The following is a 27290-nucleotide window of genomic DNA, read 5'->3' on the forward strand; positions in this document are numbered from 1 at the left end:
AACAGACCACTCCTGACACTTCACTGTCAACTCCGTGCTTTCTGCATTTTAACAAGAAAATTGTTTAAAAAAAAGGCACTAGTCAGCGAAGCAATAAGTGTGTTTTGTTCAGCTCATAAAAGTTCTTAAACCTGGCCTAGCTCTCCAAAAGTATAGATCACAAATCATAAAAATATTTAGGCTGGTAATTTTAACCCAGTAATTTCAAGCACTCTTCTGTTTTCCAGCTGGCTACATGTCTGAACACTTCAGAGCCTCTCACTGAAAGGGAGTGTGTATCCTCCTTTACATTCCCACAGAATGGAGAGAACACATGCTCCAAAACTGCCAGGCAAGATGCAAGCAGATTGAAGAGAAGTCATCAAAACCCCTGTCATGACATGTGAATGCAAAAAAGAGGACCTGAAATGGGTAAAATTTGGTACACTTGGGGCTACAGCTGAAGAAAAAACCCAACTCATCTCACAATGCACATCCACAACAGTATCTCCTCTGGAAGTTACATAATATAATTAACTATAGTATACTCTTATCCTAGCACAGAAAATTTGTAAGAGGACAATTCAGTGGGGTAGACTCCCCCATTCAGAGCTTTGGGATGTAGGTTTTTGGTTCAAGTAACATCCAAATCCCAAATCAGAAAATGATGCATTATCATTTCCAAACTTTGCTGAAAAACAAAGAAGGAAAGAAAGAAAGCACAACCTAGGGACTCAACAATTAATGAGCTTATGTAAAAATGAAGTCCAACAGCTGTGGAAAATAGTTACTGATTTCTAAAACAAACATAATTAAGCACAAGGGGAAAAATGCCCAACTTAAACCCCTCAGTATGAGAAACATGAGCCAGCAGAGACTGCTGAGGCCAATACCATGGGACACCCACAGATGAAGCCAGTGAAGATTTTGCAGTAAGGCTGGAAGAGGAGAGTATGATCATTCCTATTGGAGTAGCCTCAAAGTGCTTCAGTGTATCCATCAGGGAAAAAAACAAGCATCATTCTACAGTAAAAAAAAAAAGACAGCCTTTCCTCTGATGCTCTGATCCAACATGATTGCACAGTGATAGCCTTACAGATATTGAAGAAGGAATATTCAGAGTTTTCAGGAGAAAACATGCAGCAGTGTGAACAATGTTTTGACCAGAATGTTATCATTGAAATTCTGTACTCTCAGCTCAGCTCTGAATCACTGAGTGAATGGAAAAAAATTAGACACAAACCAAAAATAAGCCTTTCCTGCAGACCAAAGACCACTTCCTGAGAATGCTGTTCTTAAAAATAATATAAAAATCCCACACACATGCAAAAAAAAAAGAAAAGAAAAAAGAAGAAAAAAGGAGCTATGTGAAGAATCTGAAGCAGCCATTGAGCAGTTCTGCCTTGCTCAACACTAGTTAGAGTAGCCAAGGTCTCTTAGCTCAGCTGCCATGTCCTGCATGACATCAGCACACAGAATGTTGATATCAGCTGAAGTTTGCAGATACTGTCTAATAAAAATAACAGATTTATATGCAAAACCATGATCCTAATTACCCTTACCTAGGTTGAGGTGCAAGGAGAGCTTCCCTTTCTGCAGTTCCAAGGTTATGTAGTCTCCACGCTGACCTTCTCCATGGAATAAGACTCCATCCCCCTGCATGCTCTTGAACTTCAAGGAAACTACATCTTTGAATGTGCTCATAAGCTTCTGATTGAACCTGTAGAGAAGTGAACTTCTGCCATCAAAGTCTGCAATATCTGACTCTGGAAGAAAGAAAATGGCAAAATGGCAAGGAGGGGCAGCATCAGAAGAGGGATTGCATTTTTTTCAGGATCTTTTCAAATACAGTTTGGAGTCAGGTATTGTTCTGAGTGTACATCCACAGGATGTACAGGTCATTTGGGAAATCACATTTCATCCATTTCCAATCCTCTCCCTCTGCCAGAGAAAGCGAATATGAGGATAAAACCAGAACCCCTCTGCACTTGCCTTCCTCATACAACACTTCTCTCTCATTTAACTTTCGAGAACAGAACAGGTGCCTCCCATCATATTCAGATCTCCAGAACATCCCTTGCCACATTTGCTGTTCCTCTCAAATGCATTCAGGATGTTATTCATTACTTTGAACACTTCAGTACTCACTCCACTTCTGTAGCTTCACAAGAGTCTGTTGAGCTGTTCCTGCATGCCTGCATCCACCTCTGCATTCTGATAAGGATCCCCTCAGCCTCCGAGGGCTGGCTGCTTGCTTGTGATGGGCATTTATCAGCCATGTTCCTGCATGCAAATTGACTAGGCTGGCAGGGATAGTCAAATATCAATTCAAAAAGCTTTTGAAGAGATTTCATGGGAACTGGGCATCTAAACTGATTATACACCTTTGAAAATCCTATTAGAAACATATTTTCCCCTACAGCCAGCCTCTAAAATCCCAATCATTCTGGTAGGAAACAAGCTTTCTGTTCCTCACTTGCAATTAATATTTTCTTTGGCAGGAGCAGCCTGAAGTACTCTCTCTGCTTTAAAAAATTGTCTTTTAGGTAAAACATATTTTTAAACAAAATTGTAATGCATCTCTAACCAGGATATTTCAGGTAGCTTTAAATACTTTTAACTAATATCTTGTACACACCATCTGACTGACATACATTACTTCAATTCCAATTTCTATCCAAATGCAATTTGACACAATTTATGTATAAAGCATCAATTTTGTCAATTGGTATTTTCTATTGTTAAGAAAAATATTAAAAATTAAGAATACCAGACAATGAAGAATTTGAACAGAGGTTTATTAAACTACATAACTACTGAGGCAAAGGCACAAAACCAAGTAACAACTTCCTAGTGCCCAAGAAGAAAGAATGTAGACTCTCTCTTTGCAAATCATACATTTCAATGATAAACCAAAGCTATCAGTTTTCTATTTTCTTCTGAAAAATAACTGAGAGGTTCATAGGATCAAGACTTCCCATCAGCAACTGTATTGTGATTCAAGTCAGTAATTTAAGTCACCTTAACTCCATTGAGAGCTCTTTTATCCTTTTAAGCATTAACACTAGTTTCATCGGCTCCTTTTTAAAAAACAAAAATACTAAGAGCTGGGGGAGAGGGTTTTAACCTTTTTTCTCTCTTTTTTTTTTTTTTTTAGTGAAAAAATTAAAGAGGTCTGCAATTAACAACTATTAAAAGCTCAGAAAATAAAACAGCTGTTAACGATTTGTTACCATGGAAACTATCATGAAAATTTCTGCGTATCAGTATGACAGTTTGTACAGGAGTTTGATGGCACACTTACAAACTTGTAGGGAGCACAACACTTCAATTTGATGCAAAATTCTGTAACTCCATAGCCAACTTAATGCCAAATCAAAAGCAACTGATTTTTTTTATGAGACTAAAACTACAAAGAAACTCAGTCCTGGGGAAAATTCACTCTTGAATAAACTAAGACCAACTTATCTGTGATGTCAGAATTATAATAGGCTGTTTCCCTGCATGTGTGGAACAGTTGTTAGTTTAGGAATTATTACAAATACGAAAGTATTCCTGCCATCTGTTTTTAACTTCGGAATTAGGTGTTATGAAACAGATTCTTCAGAATTTCTGACTTCTCTCTATTGACACCGTGACTGCCAGTTTCTATAAAGGGAATTAAATTCATAGTTTAGTTCTTGTGAATTTCCCCTAACTACATTAAATATTACAATTTGGTTAAAGTAAATCACAAGTGTCTTATAAAAATGGCTTCATTTCAACACAGGCAGCAATTAGGAAATAGCTTATGAAGAATTTAAAGTCTTTGATTTCCAGGGCATTTTTCAACTAAAGTTGATTTTTCTCCTAGCTCTTAAAAACAAAGGTACTTCAGGAGCAAGGATGTCCTGATTCAATGCTGCTCAAAAAGTGTCCCCTTTAAATCTTATTCCTAAGATCCAAGGCTCCAGCCAGTCTAAATTCACACTTCAGTTCTTGTTCTTAACTCTCCATTAAGCCACAGCATAACATGATTTCTTGAAGAGCTCTACTGCTGACATTTACAGAGCATATCACAAAGGAAAACTTGTTTCTGAAAAGCTCTGCTCCACTAATTATCAGTTGTGAGCACATTGGCCAATAAATAGCCCTGAATGAAACGAGAATATGTCAAATAAATGCTAACACTGGCAGCCAAAAGTCATTAGTGGCAGTTTGCATGACAACAAATCGTTGGTTCCTGTTAAAAACAGCCACTCCAGAAAACCTGCTTGGTGTTTGCTTAGTGCTTCTGTAGTCCATGTATGTCCATAACCCTCTTCCAGCAGGAGAACAGGGATCCAAAATGTTTCAAGTCTCAGAAAATCTGCAGCAATAACAGACTAAAACACAACATGCGATTTCATCCTGCACTGCCTGCTGGTGTTCTTACGCTCCTGAAGACAGACTTTACTCATTCTGGGCTCCTCTCTACACTGTCCTCATCAACAAGGCTGTTGGCAGGCTGGCAGCAGCGAGAGCACAGAGCCTGCTCGTGCAGCAATCTGCTCCCAGCAGCAGAGAGGATACACAGCCACACTCAAGAAGAGAGTCCTTCCTCCCAGTGACTTTGGGGAAAGGGAACACTTACTTAACAAAGATATTCTAGACCAAGAATAACTCTAGGAACAGTTGCCATGTGAGACAGGAATTTTCAGTCTCGAGCTTGCACCAATGAACAGAATCTTTAACTGCTGGCAGAAGGGAAGAGGACAACTCCTGGTCTGAACAGATGCGTCCCCTGGCCACTCACAGCATTGAATGACCCTAAAGCCATCCCACTTCTCTCTCAGACATGCAACCCAAGGATGCATGTGAATGACTACTTCAGAGGTGACTGTTCTGCCATGTAGCTTTATCCCTGTCAAAAATCTCAGCTTCATTTGGGTAAGGAATCATGTGGGTATTTACCTTGTGCATTTGATTACAAACATGACTGGTCAAGGACCATCAGACATTAAGCAGTTCTCTGCAGTGAGTTATTTTCTATCTCATAGGAAGACAAAGGAGAGGATGAAGGAAGGTGGGGGAAAAGAAAAAAAAAAAGAAAGAGAAAAAAAGAAAGAAAAAGAATCTAGTAAAAATATCATTTAATAAAAAGGCACAATATCAGATCATATTCCCCAAAGCAATGGCAGCAAAGTACAAGAAATCAGAGTTCTGAACTGCAAATGAAGAATTCTGCTCTCACAAGACACCCTGTCTCACACCCTATCATTGTTTCTCCTGTGGTATCCCAGCCTGTTAACTGCACATACACCCAATTCTGCTTATGCACCTTGGGCTGTTAACCAGTTACAGAATATGATCAGCATCTTCAATGCACCTATAAATCTTATCCTATAAAAGCAGTTGTGCCAGCAATTTTCTTTTCCCTTGTGCTAAGCTAACAAGACTTTTCCCAAGTATAAAGATACACTTGTTGCCCCTTGCCACCTCCAACATCAAAAGCAATTGGTTTCCCATTTGTCTGAGCATGTCCTCTGCTGCAGCTCTGCTTATCTGTTACAAATACACTGCTGGAGCCACTGCTGCAAAGGGATAGCAAGGGCTTACACGTATTTCTGCATGGAACTTTCCACAGAACTCATCATCAATCCTTTTCTGAACAGGAAACATTAATGTATGTTTTCAGATCATCATCTCCTTCCTATTTTCAAGATCCTATTTTGAGGATATCTGATGAGATATTTACAGGAGTTTAAAAAAATGTAATCACTTTCATTTAAATACATACTTTCTGAAAAAAGTAAACATTTAGCAGGCTATCTGTGAATTACACTTCTGTGATGGCCTTGGAGTCCTTTATTCATAGGAAATTCAATATGTAGGGATAGGATCAGGTACACTCATAATCTGAAATAGCTTTTCTGTTCAAAACATGTTTTTATTTTTCCAAAGAAACAATATCAACTGGCAGCCAAATAGAGGGTGAAAAGAAAAAGAGAAGAAGAAGAAGAAAAAAAAAAAAAAAAGACAAAAATGAAAGCTCCTTTGTTTGACAGGGAGACTTGAGGAATAAATTCATAGTACATTATTTCTAGCAGAAGCAATAAACAACAGTAAGTGCCATTCAGCAGCAGCACAGTTCCATCACAGGCTGTTACCCACTCTGGCATCCAGTGCACTCAGCAGGATTCCTCAGCATGTCCTGGCAGAGTGTCACCAGGCAGGTGACCTACAAGACCTGCCCTGTGCCCCCTACTAAACAGCCATCAATGAAAGCTGCACTTGCAAAAGTTAGCACAGGATTGTGTTCCTGGGGCCTCTCAAGCAGAGAATACTGCATAGGAAAGTCCAATACCAAAAATGAGATAACAGAGCCTTCTGCTGCCACAAGACTGTCACATTCACCTAAAAAGGCAGCAGGGAGGCCATACATGGCTCTTACAGATGGATTTATACCAGCTGCTGCTGTTTCTTCTCTCAGCATCCCATCCCCTCTTTCATGTACATATAGATGCATGCATGAAGATGGTGCACATTCAATACACTTGTTCTTCTATTTCAGTGTCCTCTCTGGCTTGTTCAACAGCCTGTTTCTAGAAACTTAAGCTTTGCAATTTTAAATTTTTTTCCCCAGATTATTAATATTTCTTATGCTACAACTGAACACAGTGGATGAGTCTGTCTCCTATCAACTTTACAAAATGCATTTATGTAGTTGTACACCAGCTCAGGATCTGCAGCAGATATTCTGTCAGTATACACTAAAGATGACATTTTAAAAATGATCAAACATCTTTTGTACAGTGCTGGTGTGTCTGGGTTAGGAGTAGCCAAGTCAGTAAAACTATACAAGCACAACTTGTAGACAGGTATTGCTTGGCATATGCAATTTGCCAGAGAGAAATGTGAATGGCACATTTATATAAATGGAATGAATATTTCAACACCCTGTAAAAGTTTTATGAATCCCTTTATTTCTTTTCTGGCTCACTTTAATCTCATACCTTAATTCTACACAAGCACTTTTATTTCCTGCAACTACAGGGTACAGGACAAAGATGAAGACTTAGATGATAACACAAGGCAACTCAGCCTGCAAGTGATTCTGAAATCTTCTTTGTATCACAGAAAACACAACCACAGTCTGACATGAAAGTAGTGCTCATGTAGTAGATTACATGGACTACTATCAAAAAAAGAAAAAACAGCCACAAAAGTTTCAATCTTCCCAAAGTTCAAGTTCTATTTGTTACACAACTGTTTGGACTGTACTCTTCACTGCAGAGGTCTGGAAGAAGAAAGCTCTTGAAAAGATATTAGCTGGCTGTTTCAGGATTATGTCACCAAAGGCAATTGATTCTGAATTTCAGCTTTCAGTTCACATGTTCACTTATATACCTGGAAAAGGTCTCTTGCCCTAATGGCTGGGCATCCAGACCAGGTGGTTGTAGGTCAGTCAACAGTGCCTGTACAGGTGGACAAACAGCATCTAGAAGAAGCTGAATGGATGTGATAGACCTACATAGAGACCATAAGAATCTTCCTGTCAAACCACGGGAAGCAGTCCTAAGATCAATGGGCAGTGACAAGGCCTCAGAAAATCCTGAAGTTGTGTCTTTGTTCAGTGGGAACATGACTCAAAAAGTTCAATAAACTTCTCTTTCATTTAGCTTAGATGAATTTAGGTTTTCTCCCAAATAGTTTTCATGCCTATTCTGCTACAGCCCATTATCTGTGCGTAGAGGAACAGATAAGGACCTAAGCTAAATTGGGAGATGTACCAGTACAGTGGTGTCACATGATGGTCACTTGTGCCACACCACTCTGAATTTATCAGTAAAATGTTGTTAATCCCCTGAACTCTACACAACAAAATCTCCCCCATTTCCAGCAGCATCTCAAGTCACAAAAATTAACAAAAAGTCACCTGAGAAATAAATATTGGACTTGTTTTTCCTCATGAGTGGACTTCCATTTTCTGCAATGGAGCACCATCAGTCCTTTTGCCTTACATTCAGTCTGTCACAGCCATAGGTCATACATCTGCAGCATTATGACAAGATTTCTCACCAAAACACCCCAAGCCAGCAACATTTACCAGCTGCTCCAAAGCCTAAACACTACAGACTATATCATCAAAGACCATCTCGTCTTAAGAGCAGCCAAAGAAAGCTGTTGTGTAAAGGCAATTAAATCAGCAGATAGGTTTTCTGCACTCTGAAGCTATAAAGTCATCAACTCCAAATACAACCAGAGCTGCAGAATCCAAAGAACTTCACAGCTAGGTAACTGGCCATAAACTCACAAATGAACTTTTTAGGCAAATATAGCACTATAGAGCTACTAATTAGCCTTGTGACCTTCAGTGGGCAGGAGGTTTTGCAGCATGTGACTGCCTGGCTCTCCCAGAAGCAGCAAATTGCTCTGTAGTGGGCTCAGCCCTGAGGAGGCTCCACCAGCTGAGTGAGATGGGCAGCACATCCCTGGGCAGAGAGGCAAGAGCAACTAATATAAAAAATAAACAATGGCAATGTGTTTCATGTTACATTCTAACTCATAAAACTTTTACTGCACTTTTCCCACAGCACCACCAGCACCAAGTAAAAGCTCTTTGACAAAATGTGGGTTAAGATGCAGCCACTTACTGTAAGAGCAGCCGAAGACCTCAACTCTCAGTCCTACCCGCCCACCAACGTTCCACCTCAGGGGGATGAAGCGCAGGAATCGAGCTTTCACCGAGTGCAGCAGTTTGTGGTGCACCACACTGTCAGCATTGCTGTTCCCTGTGAAAACCTGGAAGGACAAAAAACCTTGGTGAGACATTGAGCAACAAGAGGCGAATGCAGCACTCTGAACAAAGGCTGTGAACTGCCACTCCTCTTCACGATTCTTAGTCTCAAAAATTACCTAAAATTATTTAAATTGATTGTCAAGTTCTCTGCTAAGTGCTGCATCTCTTATGAAGGGAAACAAGGGAGACAGCAGCACCTCAGCAGAGCGGGGATGTACACACAGAGTTACAAAAGCAGGTTGTAGATGGGGATGGTGCTGAAGATGCTGCACAATTTCTCCTAAGCCAGGCTATTCCTGTGCACTGTAATACTCCATCAACCCCTAAAATAATCAGAGTCCTGTCAGCACAGTGAAAGACGGGGCATGATTTAGCCTTTGGTGCACTCATGGAAGCACTAAATGATAGACACAAGCCACTAAAGTTCTTGAGAGTCTGGGAAGAAGAGCAGGACTTCCAGATACCAACAGAAAACTTAAGCAAGGAACAGGAGGAGATAAAAGCCTGAGTAAGTACACAGGAGAATCAGCGTTTTGACTGTGTTTGCACCCCAGAGAGCTAAAGCATGCAAACATAATAATTTAATTTCTTTCCTTACCTATTTAATTAATTGCCTGCAACAGCAAGCCAAAATTAATGGCCCAAGTCAGAATTATAACTTAGCAAGAGGAAATTCTCTCATGGATGAAGAATGACCGAGGGATTTCAAAGACAAACCTTCAGAAAAACTTCAAGGCTGTATTCCTGCCTGAAGCATTTTCAATTCATCTTTACACCCTTATCTGTAATATTGGCCCAGGAATATCACAGACTTCCTGCAATCCTCAGAACATTTCAGTAATTCAGCTAGGATTGAAATTTGAAGCTAACAGTTTTGTAAAACATGAAAAGCAAAGAGAGAACACAGAAAAACATAATCTCACAGGAGAGCCATATTTGTAAAAGAGGTCCTGCATTTTGTAAGCATAAAATTTCATCACAAAAAGTTGTACCAGTTTAAAATGCTTCTGCATTGACAGAAAAAAATTGGTACCATTCACCAACACAATGTAATTGTGAGCAAAATTGGAATAAGCCCATTAAAGCAGACCTACAATTCATTTTGATGATTCAAGGATGTGTTAAAGAGATTAGGGGTTCATCTCCATTCATTTTTTTTCCTCAAACACAAGCATTCCAACATTTTTCCAAATGTTATTATAGATGGTGTAAAACCTCAAATCTAGTATATTCTTGTTTTACTAAATTCAGAATTCAATTGTTTTATTAGAACTATATTAAATAAACAATATTCTGGAACATTTCTAAGGCACAATCCTTTGAAACCATACCTTGTTTATTTCATTTCACCTTAAAAACTGTAACTTGGGGAAATTCTCTTCTATATACAATAGGCCTTATTTTCCACCCAGTCATGAATGTAAAAGACCACATATATTTCCCTTCCTAAAACATTCTTTGCATTTCATTGCTGTTATTGCCTGCCTCTGAAGATGAACTATGTTACTGAGATGATCTCTCACAATCCCAGTTACCTCCTTGAAAAACCACCCTTCAAAACATGTGATCATGTGCTGGTTTTGGCTGAAGTGTAGTTAATTCTCCTCATAGTAGTTTGCATGGGGCTGTGTTTTGGATTTGTGCTGGAAACAGCATTGACAATACAGAGATGATTTAGTTATTGCCAAGCAGTGCTTGCACAGAGCCAAGGACTTTTCTGCTCCTCATCCCAGCAGGGAGGAGACTGGAGGGGATGGGAGGATGGGAGGGGTCACCCCAGCTGACCACAGGGATATCCCATCCCATTGGCAGCACACAGAGCTGGGGAAAGGACAGCGGGATGTCCAGAGTGATGGAATTTGTATTCCCAAGTCATCATTACACGTGATGGAGCCTGGATGTCCTGGGAATGGCAGAACATCTCCCTACCCATGGGAAGTGGAGAATGAATTCCTTGCTCTGCTTGCAAAAGTGTGAGTGGTTTTTGCTTTACCCATTAAATTGTCTTTATCTCAACCCATGAGTTTTCTCATGTTTAATCTTCCAATTCTCTCCCCCATCCCACAGAGGGAGAGTGAGCAGCTCTGTGGGGCTCAGGTAATGGTTGGGGTTAATCCATTACAGATCTGTAAAATTATTTCTATTAGGAGCTTATCAGGCTGAAAAGGGGAAAAATCTGGTTATCCCAGTTGTCCTCAAAGCTTTGCTTTTCCTATACCTCTAGCTCTGAACTTTTTATGCACAAGATCTTGTTTTCTACAAGTATGATATGACAGTTAACGAACCTCTCATAAAATAAGCTATATTTTTTTTTAATGGAGATTCTTGTTGATGTTAATTAAAAGTTAACCAAATACAGCAGATATGTTTTGAGGAGTGGAACAAACAGTAGTTCTATATGTCCTGATGTTACTCATACTGCTTTTCACATAGGAGCCAATTTCAAATTCCAGCAGAGAGTCTTTCCTAGATTTTTTTCCTTACATTTCAAGTGAAAAATCTTGTTCTTTTCAGAACAAGAAACTAATGAAACTGTCAGTAGAGACTGCCTCACAGTCGTAGCTGTGGCAGTCCCCACATTTTTAGTAAGACACTTATGGATATATAAGATGCATAAAGGAGACTGTTGTTTTCTGTTTGTTTGCTCCAAAGGCTCATGTCCTTGGAGCCCTGTGATTATGTAAATGTCTCACCTTTAATAAGATAAAAAGGAAAGAAGAAAAACAACAAAGGGGGAACAGAGGGTTTCCAGTCCTCCCAGTTGTGAAGAAAAGCTTAAAACACAGTGACTAGAGTGAAAGTGAAGGTGAAAAGTATGAGACAAAAGAAGAAGTACACCTTAATGCTGTGAAACAAGCTGGGAGGGTTCAGCAAACTTTAGGGACTGTCTGTGCATCAAGGAGGTTGTAGTTTTGCCAGGGAAAAGATTCACAGCTGTATCACACCCACTGCAAGCTGATCTCGCTGCCCACCCACTGGCATCTCTGCTAGGGATCTTCCCTCAACACCTCAGCAAGAGCCAGAATTATTCACATCCAGCCTCCGGATCAGTTAGTTCACTCCAAACCTGATGGGCAACTATGTAAAAACATCCCTCCCACACCAAAAGAGCCACACTGGTAAAAATAAATTATTCAGAGGTCCAATACCACTCTTAGAGCACTTTTTTTCTCAAGTTCCTCTAATAAGTAAAGAGCTAATGACCCTTTTAGAGAAAGGAAATCCACAGGCAAAGCTGTACCCATTGATCTGTGCCTATGAGATGGTTCTGTGTGCTGCTGGCAGATCCCTGCTTGCTGCTACCAACAGGGTATCACTGTGTGTGTGCCTTCAGGATTGCTTTGATTTTCCTTTCCAACTCCCACTGCTATACAGATCACCTTTTGATGCTTTATGAACCACCTGTGGGCTGTAGACCATTGATTGAATAATACCAATTGCCACAGACGGTCACTGGAAAACTTAAGATCCACAGCTGACACAGAAAAAATCCATCCATTTAAGGAGATGAAAGCAGGATGCAGTACCAGATTTCACAGCCCTGGAGGTTCAAATATTGATTAACAGTAAACCTATTGGTGAGAATGGCAGAAGTCCTCTTGAGAAATGGCCTCTATTACAACTTGTTGTTGATAAGGATTAATTCCCAGGACCAAAGTGATGAACAAGTGCAGAAAACAAAGCACTTGCATTTCCCATGCAACACAGTTGCTCTGGGAGGGAGCACAGCCCCTCAATCTGTGTCTTTTAACAAGCCCTGTAAACACAACAGACAGATGATTTACATGGGAAATTCTGCCTCTGGCATTCTATGGGGCTTATAAATCAAAGAGCTCCATTAGTGCCAGATTTTGCCACTAGCTTCTTGAAGGCAAAAGCTTTTCCCCAGTGCCAGCGGCCACAAGGTTAACAGCTGGCCAGGGCTGCCCCTCGGACCAAGCTTGTTCCACAATGCCTGGCTGCATGGGGCTCTGCTGTGACACAGACCACGGCAGCACAGTAATATTTTATGAGGCTTTTTTTATGAGCCAGCAAAGGCATGAAAAGGTGAGGGGAGAGCAGCTGCAGTGGTTTGGAGCAGGGTCCGACCGGCTCAGTGCTGCCTCTCGGGCAGCAGCTGTCAGCACGTGGGGAAGGATGGCAGAGACAAGCAGACACAGTGCTCCTCCCAACGCTCAGCTCACCTAGTTCGTGGATTATAGTGAAAAGGACAAAATGGAATTCCAGTTTAAATGAGAAAGAAAATTTTGAAAAGAAGCATAAATCTCAAAACTGCTGTTGTTGCCTGGAATTTGCATGGATGAGTCCCTCAGGAAACACAATGATTCGACTAAATGGGCTATTTTCACAACTCTCCCATTCAGAGGGATCCCCAAAGCTTTTCAAGGGCAGTTCAGGAGAATGTCACACAACTGTGGTGAAATACAGCAGTTGTTTGATAACCCTGAAGACACATATTGGTTTCTTTACCTCATGCATTAATTCAGAGCTATGCCAGATCATACCAGTGAGACTTGACGAGCTTCAGATCATCCTTTGGCCAACCTCTTAGATTGTCTCCACCTCCCAAAAGACAAGTGGAAATTGGGGGCAAGTGTCTGCTCATGAAAGCCCAGTTAATCCAAAAGATAAGACCAGATGCAGGACTTTATCTCAGCCTCCCCCTGCATGAACTCTATGCACATAAAATGGCAACTTATTTACAGACTTGCAGAAGGTGCTTCCCATAGAGGCTCTCTGCTGAATACATTCTGCTCTCCCACTTTGTTAGACAGGTAATGGGATGGGCTCAAAATGAGTATGCAAGCAGCAACCCCTGCACAATCCTCAGCCCTGCATGGCGAGCAGGCAGGCCTGAGGTTAACTACCTTCTAGGAGAGATATTTTAAGACATATTGAAAACTCTCATTTCTGTCCAAGTAACTCTTATGAGCTGAATTGAGGGGAAATAAATAATCAGATTATAAATGTGCAGAGGGCATACAACACAGATGTTAGCAATTTACAACATTTCAACCTTCAGTAAAAGAAATACAAGCACAGAAAAGAGCACTCCACCTTCAAATTTCACCTGTGACATCAGAGTGTGCCGTCTCCAGTGCCTGAAGAAAAAGGACAAGAGGGCACTTGATTCGAGCTATCCAGAGCTTAGTGAGGGAACCAAAGGGAGACAAAAAGCAGCTAAGATGGTCATAAATCCCAGAACTGCAGTACTTATGAGCAAAACAATGTCAGTCTCCCCTTTAAACTTCCATAGCCAGATGAGAAAGATCACGAGCTAGGAGTGATACAGAACTTCCTGGGAACGGCTCCCAAGTACTTGAGTGTACATGCACTTCAAGGAAAGAAAGAATTTTCAATGAAGAAACAACATGAAAATCTGAAAGAGGAAGGAGAAAGCATTGCCTAACTTTTCACATTTTTCAGGCTGAAACAAACTCTGACTTTTATCTTCTCCAAAATCAATGGGATTTCTGTTCTGTTATAGTTTGTGCTATCTGGAATACAACTCAGTGGGGTATTGGGTGTGGGTACTAAATTCAGGTTTGGAGTAAGCCAGTGACTAAAACCAAGTTATGGCAGGGTCCTAGGTCTCTGCTTGTATGTGCGGAAAGAGACCAAGGGCTACCATGACAAGGACACAATAAACACCCCATATGGAAACTCAGCACCCTCTGATTTTAATGGGATGCTACAGGGTTTCTTTTTGCAGAAAAATTATACTTAATCAGTGTTTGCTACCTGCACCTTAGGCAGGTTTGTGGCTACAAATTTCTCCAACAATGAAAATTAAAAAATACATTTAGTTTCTGCTGCAAAACAAAAGTAACTGTCAGTTCAGGCAATTGTAGAAACTTGCCTCTTTCACCTCAGCTCAGCCCTAAAACACAAAAAGATATAAAAACTAAAACATAATTTCAAAGTCTAAATATTTGGGGTTTTTTCACATTTTACCATTTCTGCATCCTGTGAATGCCAGTGGCGAAAAACGTTGCTTTGCTTATGTAATGGAAAAAAGTCCTGCCTAACACATCAAGGCAGAACTGTTAATATCTTGTCACAAAGCAACACAGTGAAACTGCTTTGCTGTCATCTCCATCTCCCCGTGCCCAGAGTGGGAGCTGCTAAAAGCTCCTCCTCGTTTGGAGGGTGAGTTCAGTGCAGCTGCCCAGCTCAGGAGTTCACAGCAGGACCTGGCCCCTGGGAGTTGTTCTCTTTCAGCATCTGGCCTTAAAAATATTATTTTGATGTTAGAGGGGGCCAGACTGTGGGGAGAAGGAAAGGATGACAAGGGGGACTGCTCAGCTCCTTTAAGAGCTGATGTTTAGAGCCCTGTTTGCAATACCACAGAGCTACATTTGGTACATGGATGGCAAACCTAAGTACTTTGTTTTCCCACCTCTCTTTCTCAAAAGGCAAGTTAAATTTTCTTTCAGTATTCTTTCAAACCTTCGGCAGAAACCAAGTAAATTTACTTGGAGGAACTTGTCTGCTTAGGAGAGTAAATGGGAGGTTTTTCCACCAATTTAAGCAGGTTTCAGCCTGAGCTCAAGAGAAAACAGCTGTCAGCCTCGTCCAGGGACCAAAAGCTGGAGGGCAGGTTGTGTCCACTTAGCACATCAGTCACCTCTGAGCATCTCTTTCCACTTCATGTCTCTTTCCTATAAATGCACCATAGTCTTCATGACAAAAGGTAAACAGTTATTTCTGGTTAACAGCCTTCTGAGCTGATTAGCCTGTGTCCAGACTCATGCTTCAGCTTCCAGCTCCAATACTATGACTCAAGCCAGTCTCAACCCTATTCTACCTTCATAAAGAGAAACCTCCTTTCTGCTTATGTTTCTTCTTTCCCAACAGCAGCTACATTTTTCTTTGTGAAACACCCATTCTTGACAAGAACTTCAGAAATAATATCCCCTGGCACACTGTCAGACAATAACCTCAGAAACAATATCCCCTGGCACACTGTCAGAGCTGCTATTAGGGAGGAGCAGGGGGGGGAAAAGAATAGAAGAGGCACCTGTCAAAATTATCCTCCCATAACATATTATCTGAGGAAGTGACAGCTCTCCATCTCATCCCTCTACCCCCTAATGGAAAAAAAAAAAAAAATCATCTACAAAGAGGTAGTTAAACTTCCCTACACAGCAAGGATTAAAATGACTCCTGATCAAGCAGGAGTCCTACTGGGACTGCATTACACTTGTTACTTACTGAGGGCTGACTGCTGTGCTCCAGCAATGCAGTGTCCACCTGGGCTCCTGAGCATTATTTGGACACCTCTGAGCTACTGGCAGTTTCTGCACAAGTAGGGGAGAGGAGATGCAGTAATGTGTCCATACTAATTCATCACTTCCCTAAATGATCTGCTCAAGTGAGAAGGTTATTTGCTGCTAATCTAGCCCATTACACTGTGTTCATACCTTTCTGTCTGGTTAGCTGCTTTCCAAACACAGGAACAAATGCTGTTAACATCATCATTAACATCAGATAGATGACTGCCCAAAGTAAACTACATTTATATAAAGGATGCTGCTTATTATCTTTCTCCTGACAGTTGGTAGAACTAATCACACTGTTTCCAATAAACCCCATAATTTTTACATCATCAAAATATTTTGCAAGCAAAAAAATTAAAAAAAAAAAAAAAGCCATTGAGGCAATCTATATAATATTCTTTTCTAAAAAAGTCTGTATCAAAATGAAAAAGTGTCTAATTGTGACATTAGAAACATGAAGTTTCTTGGGTTCCTTAAGGGCAGTGAAACACTTCTATTTAGACCAAAGAAAATGAAACAAAATATTGGAGAACTTTTTAATGGTTTGCAAATTTTTTCCCCTGTTCTGATTTACCCCAAGAAAATTCTAATTTATTTTATTGGTTTGTTCCACACCACATTTCTATACTGAAATGGACAGTTTGAGCTTTAAACAGTTCAAATTAGTGTCAATCTGTTTCCAGAATCTGCCAAACTGTACCTTGGCAAAGTCTGAGATTCTGCAACTGCCAGAGACCTTTCCCAATAGGCGACTTGGGTACAGTGATCTCTTTTGAAGAAAAGCAAATTTACCAAATGGATAATACACAAGCTACATCACTTGACCTCAGGATGAGAAAATGGTCTCTGTCTTCTTCCATTTCCTCATACAGATATAGCCCAAATGCCTGATCCAATCTGTAGTTGGGCAGGTTGCCCTTCTTCTTCCCAGCAATGAACCAAGTGCAATTTCCTTACTGTACTGAGACACCCTTTGCATACATATGTGAAGCTGCATCTCACAAAACTGTATTGCATTCATGGAGAATGGATCCCTACTTTAGATTTCAGAATCAGCTTTGTCTTTGGAGCACCTGGAGGTGAAGCTGTTATCGCTGTTAATATCATCCCTGCTACATAAATAAATAATAATAGAAGCAAGAAGCAAGCAGCAAAATTAAACCTGTAAATTACAAGTCTTAGCTTAAAGTCGGCAGCTAATTCCTGCTTCTGTTAAGCCTCCTGCACTTTATCTTAAAGGCAATCCTACATAAAGATAGTATTTTAAACTAAATCACAACAACGATAAATATTTCCCTAGTACCTTGACTACATTAACCTTAGCCAACAGACTGAAACTGCTCTTCTGCTGCCAACACTAATCATAGATTTCAGCTGTTCTGCATAAATCTCATGGAGACCTTCATGCTTTACATTAAATTAGTGGGATTAACAATGCAGTGAATGTGTTTATGTCTGGCAGTGTTGGGGGAACTCTGGGAACCTTCCCTGTGTTTAGCTTCATCAAAGTACATTTAAATAGCTGGTGCTGTACACTCAGTATCTCTCTGGTTGCAATTTGCCAGACGGATCCAGCAAGATGACACCAGAGAGGTGTTAGTTATTCCATGCAACAGCGACCTCAGATGAATACTGTGCTTCATTATCTTACATTATTTCACTGTTATAAAGTTTCATAGCATTTGCATTTGGATCAGTAAAGCAATATCCTGTGAAAGAAGAAAAAAAAGTAGGCTTGATTTTCTCCAGTGTTCTATAAAGCACTGAAATGCAGGTGCCTGCACACATATTTCTTGTTATACCCTTCCTCCCCCCTGCCCTATAGCAACTTCCATAAGGAAGAAAAGACAGGTTATAGTAGTAGGCAACTCCTTTCTCCCGGGACCAGAGGGTTCAGTACTCTGGACAGATCCTTCTCTTATGAAGCCTGCACCCTTCCTGGGGTCAGGGTTAAGGACATCACCAGGAAAATTCCCAGCCTGGTACGGCCCTGAGACTATTACCCATTACTGCTCTCCCATGTGGGTGGCAATGAAGCCACAATCCCACCCCTCAGAGCAATGAAACCATGCTCAAGTACATCAGCCACTGTCTTGGCCGAGTGAATTACACAAATTTGTCTCTACCACAGGAGGGCTAAATTTAATTGACATACTTTCCTCCTACAAAACTGTTACTGTAATGCTTGCAGCATCCTACATTTGAGTCTTGTCGTTGCACTTTCACATTGAGGTCCATCACCGAACCACATTAAATTAATCTTGAGGACACTAAAGCAACTTAAAGAAACCACATCTCTTCCTCCTGCAATAAAGTAACATGAGCTTTTGCAGCATCTTGGCAGGCAAATGTGCAATGTCTTCCAAATGTCTACCCATTAAGTTTCGACCACACATTTCATTATGCCAACCACACCAAACAATCCTCAGCAGTAGGCTCTGAAGATCATGATGTTCTCTAAACTATAGCACAAAAAAAAAAAATTAACTTTCTGTTAGTGATCCAAGGAGGAGGCCTGAAATTGTGACTCTGAAGTGCAATTTTTTTCTGGCATACAAATAACACCTGTTACTGTTGTTATGGTGGGACATATGGAGTTGTGATACACTTGGCAGGCCCAAGATCACATCAGACCATCAATAAAAACTGTTCTACTACTTTTATTTTAAAAATTAGAAGATTATGGGAATTTCTCAGGGAGTTTGAAATTTCAATGCTTGCAAAAATCAGATTTTGAAATGAGCATTACCCCCATGAGGATGAACACAAGAGAAGGAAGGTGGAAACAATTTCTTTCAACAAGAGGAGTTTCTATGCAATAAATGTTTCTGTAAATGTGCAAGCTGTGCATCACACTGGACTGTCCCTAAGACCTTTGATAACAGTTTCTGCCATGTCCTTTCCCCAAGGAGGATCATCCTAGAGAACCTGTTTCTCTCTAACAGCACGGTATGTGATGCTGCTCTTTGTGAGCTGCCCTTTTTCCTTTCACTTCCATACAGTTTTTCCTTAAATCATAGCTAGGCAAACACTTAAAAACTAGAAATCTCAGAAGCCTCTCCAATGGTGTCAATATTTCCCATTAAAGTATGGCAAAAGTGGTGGGAGTTGGGGTAGGGGGGAAGTATGGGAACAGAGAAGGGGAGTTGAGGAGAAAGGAAATCAATAGCTCCTTAACAAGCCCTTCTCCTGAGGTATGAAATCCAGCACACAGGGCTCTTTTATTCTTTTTATCTCCTGATCATAGGTGAAAGAAAGGCTCTATGAATAGGATCCATGAAAGAGCTCGTCTTTAGAACAAGAAATAAGAACACCTAACACATCTTTTGCAAATATTAAGATGAAGGCATTGTGCTTAAGGTATTTTTCTTTTTATCCTGAAAGCAGTATGAGTAGCTACACCTTGAAAAGTAGCAAAGAAGGGAAGAAAGAAGCAAGTGTTTTTAGACAATGCAACCCACAGAGAGGAAAATTAACCTATTACAAGATTTCCTTTCAAACTCTTTGCACACAGTGAGGCCTGAATAATAAGCTGGGCTAGGATGTACATTCACAGTTCAGTCTTCAAAGATGAGCTGGTTCTCTGGCAAACAGAAGAGAACTGTGCAAATATATAAATTTAACTTCTAGTAAAGACACTGATATACCCTCAAGTGCTTCTGCATCAATGCTACAGTCTCATGCACATTTGAACTCACCAAGTTTCTGCAGTACAGCATTAATGAACACCTCAACCAGTACCCACGTGGAGAACACACAGCTTTGACAGAAGTTTCTTAAAACACCACTAAATCAATGCATTATTAATAAAGGAAAATGCAACAATTCTACAGGCTCCCTGATCATTTATTTTATGGTATCCTTGGAGAGTGTCAGGTTAGAATTTTCAAAGAGTCCAGTTTCTCCCCATACTGGTGTTCATGTGACTTCCTGAGGAATAGATTGTGCTAAAGTCCATTGATTACTCTTGATTACAGGAGAGAAATGGACAAAATGCACTCATTTTAACCAGGAAAGCACAGCCTCAGGAATTTTAGGCCAAGCCTGTCACTACAGGTGTCTGTGGTTGTGTCAAAGGCACATGTGCTAACTCTGGAAGTGTAACTAACCTGGGTTATGAAAACACAACCCAGCAGACATAGGGGTGGAAAGCAGGAACATCAAGGAGGCAGCAAAGGGGACAGAGCTTGTAAGGATGCAGTGGAAACATCTTTGGGTAAAAAGAAAGGTGCTATGTTTAAAAGAAAGGTTAGAAGCCAATAGGGACAATGAGTTACTATTGACCACTCTAACATCCATATGGATTGAAATACTTCCACATTATTGTGTTAGGTCTGGGTTACCAAAAACATGACCACATGATGTTATTTCACTAAGTGGTAGATAAGGCATTAAGGGAAGATCCGAGACTAGAGAAAACAGAGAGAAGTATTTGTCATCTCCGAATAGGGAGTGTAATTGTCCTATCACTTTAAACTCCAAATTTTAGAAAACAGAAATGTGTAATTGCTGGAGTTGGCAGGCAAGGTATCCAACACACAGACACAATGTGCTCTTTAAACTTAACCAGCACTCAGGATGAAACCACTGCTATTGAGGAGCTTCTTTGCAATACTGTCCACACAAAATTGTAATTCAACACACAAATGCAGAACTACACACAAACCCAAAGTGTTATTTTAAAGCAGAGATTAACTTCAAGAAACAAAAACCATAAAACCTAGGGTTTGCTAGTTAGAAATTAAAAGTAACAACAGGATAAATTATTTTGAGAACCATATAAGTATTTTTAAGTTATCATATTGAAGATTTAAAATAAATCAAAACCACTTATGCTGACAACAAATTTCTTTAAAAGGAAAGAAGTAGAAACCATCTGGTAAAATCAGAGGCTGAGAAGCTATTTGAAGTAAGAAGCCTTTCCTCTAAAGGGGTCACAATTAAAGGATAAAAATGGAAATTATGATCATCTCTGTAAGTACAGAGTACCAGCTTAATACAGAACTTTAAAATTTCTAAGTAATTTGATAAACTGTACAAGAACCAGTAATAAATACCTTTCTGAACATGTGGTAAGAAAAAAAAAATTGATAAAAATGCTGCAAGTCATTTTCATGAGTGCAGAGTACAGGATACAGCTTAGGGTATTTCCAACTCTTAGCTCTTTTTCAATTATGGGTGAGAAAATTATTTTAAATTGATGTATCTAATTAGTAAATAAAATAAACAGAGAAAATCCACTAAGATCAATTAATATTCTTCCACAATTTAGAAATTCAGTATAAAATTGCTCAACTACTGGCTGTGATGGCTATCCTATCAATGAAATGTAGTTCAATAGCAGAGAAACAGAAGGTGGCAAATGTAGGAGCATGTTTTAAGAGGCTTTAAGACAGACTGTGGTACCCACTTACAAATAAATCCATAAATTAGGAGAAATTATTTTAAAAATCAGAATAAACAAACAAGCAGATCATTATATAATGGCTAAAAGACATCTTGTTTTTTAAGAGGAAATACAGACCTTACAAATTTATTATTACCCTTCAGAGAAATCAGTTTATGGATTGATAATGATGCTATAATTAATACCATGCACTTGCACGTCCATCAACTTTTGTTGAAAACACCGAAAGAAGAAAATCAACCAAGCTCATATATGACAAAATAAAATGTGCATTTTAGGGGATCTATTCTGATCTATGCTATTTCTGGCTTCCTAAATGTCATATCAAAGAGAACACAGAGTACAGAGAACCAGCACAACTCAGTGATAACACAGAAGTTGTTGCCTTGTGAAAATAAAGACTGACTGAAAAGCTGCACAAGGATCTGATTGATATGGAATGACCAGGCAGTAAAATGGAAAATAAAGAGGATCAGAAAATGCAAAGCACCACACCACACAGACAAAATCATCCTCACCACACAACCCATCTGAAATAGCTTGGAAATCTGCTACTGTCATTCAGGAATCCTGAAGCCTTGTAAATTGCTGGATGCAAACATCAGCTCTGGACTCAAAAATGGCCGAAAGCCCAAAGAGGTTTTTAGGAATTGCAAGAACAAGAAGAGAGCCAGTCATCCAGAAAGCACTGAAATTGCTTTATATATTAACAGTTATGCGACCCCAACTTGAAAACTGTGATGCTTTTGTCTCTCCCTTTCACAAATATATAGTTGAATTGGAAAAAAATATAGAAAACAGCCATAAAGTAGGCCAATGATATAAAATATCTTCAGAATGTTGAAAGATTAAACAGACTAGGAATTTTTAGCCTGAAAAAAATTATGTCTGAAGTAGAACACAACATGGAGCTATAAAATCATGAATAAAAGACATAGCAGGAGATTGGGGAATTATTATTCATGTTTACTAGAACATGAAAGCCAAACACCCAACATAATTTTCAGAAAATCTGTGGACCCAGTAGCTTTTGTTTTAATAGGGATTTCCAGATGTGTTTTCTTGTCAGATTTCTAGGTCTGTCTATATGAATTGTCAAATCTATTGCTAAATCTTACTGATCTCTTCATCAAATCTCTAAAGAAAAAACAAAACCTCAGAAACCACAAAACTAATAAAACATATAAGCTTTTAGATAAAGGAGTATATTGAGATTCATAATTATTCAGTGTCTCAAAGCATATGCTGACAGAAGAGTTGAAAAACATCTATTTCTTTTCCCCCAGTGAAACATATTAGGGAAATTTCTTATTTGAAGCTGGTGACATTTTGTGGGAAACTGTGAATAAATGAAAAAAAAAAAACTGCAAAAAACCCAACTAATTTTATTTGTGAACTATTTATTCATTGGCTTATTTTCCAATAACTATACTGAACAGGAGAACTCTGAAAAACAATAAAAATTTAATTTAATTTCAAAGTTTCTCTTTGAAAAATGTCACCAAAAATGATCCTTTTCCTTGAACAAAAAAACTTAGTACTGACATAGGTAATTTTTCAAAGGGAAAGTTTATCCTTTATTTGACTAGTCAGAACCAGGGATCGTAACTGCAAAGTTTTCTGGAAATCAAACACAGACCTGGTATCATGGTCCATCAGTTTCCTTCTCCTCCCTCCTAGCCACCCAGCCTTACAAATTCTATCTCTTAGGGAGATTCAGTATCTGAAAGGCACATCGACACTACTGAAAAAAAAAATTGTTAGTGCTCATTTTAATGACATCCTAACTTCTCAGAATATATTTATTACTTTAGACAGAAATTTCTGCCTCAAATTCATCCAGAATTAAAGAACTGAAGATTATTACTCGAGCATTTCCAGACAGCTCTTACCAAAAAAAGAACCTTTATCTCTGGGCTGGACATATCCTGCAGGTGTCTCTGCTGGGAGTGAGGGCAGGGGGATTCACCAAAAAGCTGTCAGCAACCTCAGGAAACCAATTTGCCCAGGTGTTCCAGTTTCCAGCAGCATTTTAGGCCTTTATGCCAGCCAATGTGCACAAAGCCAATTGTGAACATCTCAGCTCCCCCATCTCTGGAACACTTTAATTATGCAAGCAGCCAGACAACTCTTCCTGCAACACCCACCCTATGTTCTTACATTGGGACAAACCAAAACTCTGCCCATCAGAGAGAGCAGAAGGGGAGAGGGGCTGTGTGGGGTGGGGAGGATACACGAAGATTCATCCATCATCACCACCACATTTTGACTAAATTGATGCTACAAAAGCAGCACCTTTCTTTAATACATCTAATTTATGCCCTTGTTCTGCCCTGGCTTAGACAAGTTCAGCTGCACCCTAGCAAGGACAATCACTTATTCACCCTCAGAGTCTCCAGGATGTAGAGCTTTATCTCAGCCACCAGGAAGCACTTCTCTGGGCAGCTCTTGGGGATTTGCTTCTCAAAGCAAATCCAAAGGTTCTCAATCCAAACACTATTTCCAGTTCCAAATCCAAACAGATGGAGAGGGACAAACTGGGGAACACTCCAGCTTCCAGGCATTACAGCTACACTACCAGACTCCTCTGCCCAGGGGAGAGCAGCTGGCAGAAATCATGAGGGCCAGGACATGCTCCTCATGTTCATGGGAGCTCCCATGAGCTATAAGGAAAACAGAACTGAACTCTTGAAGGAGATGGACTCTTCTTTCTTTCCTTTTGTACCATAAAGGTAGATATAAAAGACCTTAGGTCTACGCCTAAGGTCACCCTAAGCATTAGTTTTCATCACAGATGGGCCAAAAATCACTAACTCTGCCCCTCCTTACCATAACAACCTAAGGCATAATCAGATCACCCCAAATACAAACTGCTTCAAGCCCCTTCATGTGCTGCATAGAGCAAGTTCCATGCCTGGTGCTCAGGAAAACATGTGAGTTGATCTGTGCCCCACTCTAGATGAAGGAAAGTGACACAGGGCCAGGAAAACCTACCTGTGAGCTCTGACAATTAAAGAAAATTAAACTGAAGTGGACTTGAAAGATTTTGGACCCACTGGCTAACAAATGTTATAACTAACCTAACTTGTGCTGATGATCCTATTAATTATGTATTATTTATGTATTAATTTCTCTTTCAGTGAGCTTGATTAAGCCATTCCCAGCCTGAACCACCATAAAACTGAGAGACTGCAGTCCCCCTAGACAAATAGAAAAGGCTTTCCAGCTGACTTGGAGGTCTCTTTAAAGGAGAGACAGAACCATTTGATAGCTTTGCTCTGTCATGATTTATTTGAGGCTAAATCATAGCCTCCAATCAAGGCTCCACCAGGAACTTCACTAACCATCTTTATTTATCTCTTGCACAATCAACCATTCCTAACTGGATTGAAGGCGGGTTGAGCAATCAATCTTGTTAATTGCCTTCAATCAATTAAAACAGATTTGTGTTATTTCAAGCAGGAATGCTTGGTTTTGTTTGGTTTTTTTTTTCAACTCAGAAGTAAAATGTTTTATTTATGTAAAACACCCTAAAAACCTCAATCTTCTGTTGAATAAATCCTGCATTTGTGAACAGAAAAATAAAATTTATGCCCATATAATGCAACAGGATTGAGAGGTAAATGAATTGAAGAAAAATAGAGGCAATGAGAATGTTTAAAACTGGGACTGAGTCTTTTAACTCATATGATTTTATATGTCTAGATGTGACTTTTTATGACCCTATCTTCATTTCTGCAGTTTTGGCTAACACATACTCATCCTGCAGACCTGTAAGCAAAGGGTTCTCCATGGTGACCCAAGAAACTGGAAAGGGCTGCACCATGACCTGTGTTTATTTGTTATGCTGATGCTACAGTGGCTCTCAAATAGCCACTTGGACTCCTGCAAAAGACTAACTGCAATATAAACAAATCCAGATGGCTTTGTTTTGACATATGTAAAATCTTGAATCTGCCATCGGACTGATGTGAGAAATCTCTAGCTTTCCACCATCCAATTAAATAAAAATAGCCTATTTTTACTGCTCAGGCAGATGAGCACACAGCTCTCACCAGGGTAATATCCAGGGCATTTTAAACTCTCTCCAAAGATCTGGAAATCCTAAATGCACACATTTTTGTATCCCCATTCTGGGAATGCACATAAGCCCTAGTCCTGAAAGACCCATAGCAATTAGGTTAATTGACATTACATCCTATTGCTCCTTCCTTCTAATCTGGCAGAAAAATCATCTGGCCCCAGAAGGAGTTAATAATACAACATTACAAAGTGCTTTATGTCTGTAATAATATATTTCCTCAATGCATCATGGGAAGAATGTGCTTAATTGAATTATGTAAGTGGAAAGGTTCTGTGATTTTTTTTTTTGATTGTTAGCCTTCCAAGTTTTTTCTGTGTTTTCTTATGCTTTTTGTTTTAAATATTAAATGCAGGAAATAGACTAAAACAAGAAAAAATGAAATAGGTAAACAATGATGCAACTGTATCTTGTTTCTTAAATGCATTACTAACTGCCCCACTATGAACTCATCAGAACTTAATTAATGTCAACTTGGAAATATGAGCTTTTTTTCCCCCTTTTATGGGGGAGAGTGGGCATGTGTGGGAAGTGGTGTACAGCTGTCATCAAAGCTCCTCAATCCCTAGCTGTGAAAACCTTACCTAACCTACAGTGAGGAGCTGAAAACCTTTGCTGAGGAGTAAAAGTCTGCCCTACTGAGAACCTACTGCGTGCAATGCTAGCTTAGGTCACTGAAAACTCTGCCCATCAGACTCCAGCATTACCCAGGGCTAGAAAAGCCATTTCAGATGTGCCTGCAGCAACCACTGCCAAGGCTTTTGATGCATCTACTGCACCACTGACTTGTCCCAGTCATGTTAACCCAACATTCTCCACCAGCCCTTCACAGAGCCTCTGCCAGTCCTTGGCTTTCTGCCTGTTTGCCACAGGAGGCTTTTGCAGCCACTTTCAATCCAAATCTTGCATTTGCAAGGCAAGATGGGTTGAGAAGGTGTGAAGGACACTGTTCAGCAACAAACAGTGGCTGACACACTGCTGGGGATGCACAAAGCCAGCTCACTTCTCAAGGTTTTTGCTGATCTGGACAAACAGATCTGATCTCACAAACCCACACTACAGCTGATCTCACAAACCCACACTACAGCTGCTGAAATATGTTCCACCTTCTGAGAACATGATTAAGGAATGTCACTAAAATGGATTTCAGCAATACATTCTTTCATCACTGAAGTTCTGTTCATTTCACTGGGACATACTTTAATCTACACTTGAATTTTGGTTTCATGGAATGGTTTGGGTTGGAACGGATTGTCCATTATAAAGATTATCTAGTTCCAATCCCACAGCCATGGGGAGGAACAGCTTCCACTAAACCACATTACTCAGAGCCCTATCCAGCCTGGCCTCGGTTTGGCATTGCTGCCAACAGAAGAAAATGCATATTGCTGTAATCACAACTCCTGTGTGTATATGCAGAATGAAAACTGGTGTCACTTGCATCTAAACCTTTGTGCATTCCACTTTGTGATTCAGAATTGTATTTCTTCAGTCACAATCATTATGTTTTGGGTGGATGTGGTTGTTAAAGTAATATGCAATTTAAGAAATGATACTGTTGCAAAGCAGTTTCCTACTAAAAACAATTCACACTGCAGATAACAAAGATGTTCTTGCAGTCTATTTTTAGAAAAGAAGCAATACTGCTGAAACTGCTTTTAGTGGTGAATAGTTGTATTAAAAGGCACTCAGGGTAGGTCGAGGGGATAGACAGCAAACATTTTTTAAAAATGGGACAGCTTAAATTCTTCAATGGGCAGAAATGCCAACATATCGTATGAG

At 39.8% G+C, this 27290-nt stretch overlaps 1 protein-coding gene across 1 annotated transcript in view; it reads right to left on the reverse strand.

Moving 5' to 3' along the window:
- The window catches only part of CNTNAP5 (contactin associated protein family member 5), a 260487-nt gene that overhangs the window by 130356 nt on the left and 102841 nt on the right, over nt 1-27290 (reverse strand). The window contains exons 4-5 of the mRNA XM_058027494.1: nt 8595-8742; nt 1542-1745 (exon numbers count right to left, since the gene is read on the reverse strand). Of these exons, the coding sequence (XP_057883477.1) occupies nt 1542-1745; nt 8595-8742 (352 nt within the window). The remainder of the gene's footprint in view (nt 1-1541; nt 1746-8594; nt 8743-27290) is intronic.

This window comes from Melospiza georgiana, chromosome 7 (genome assembly GCF_028018845.1).
Source record: "Melospiza georgiana isolate bMelGeo1 chromosome 7, bMelGeo1.pri, whole genome shotgun sequence".
In the NCBI taxonomy this organism is placed as follows: domain Eukaryota; kingdom Metazoa; phylum Chordata; class Aves; order Passeriformes; family Passerellidae; genus Melospiza; species Melospiza georgiana.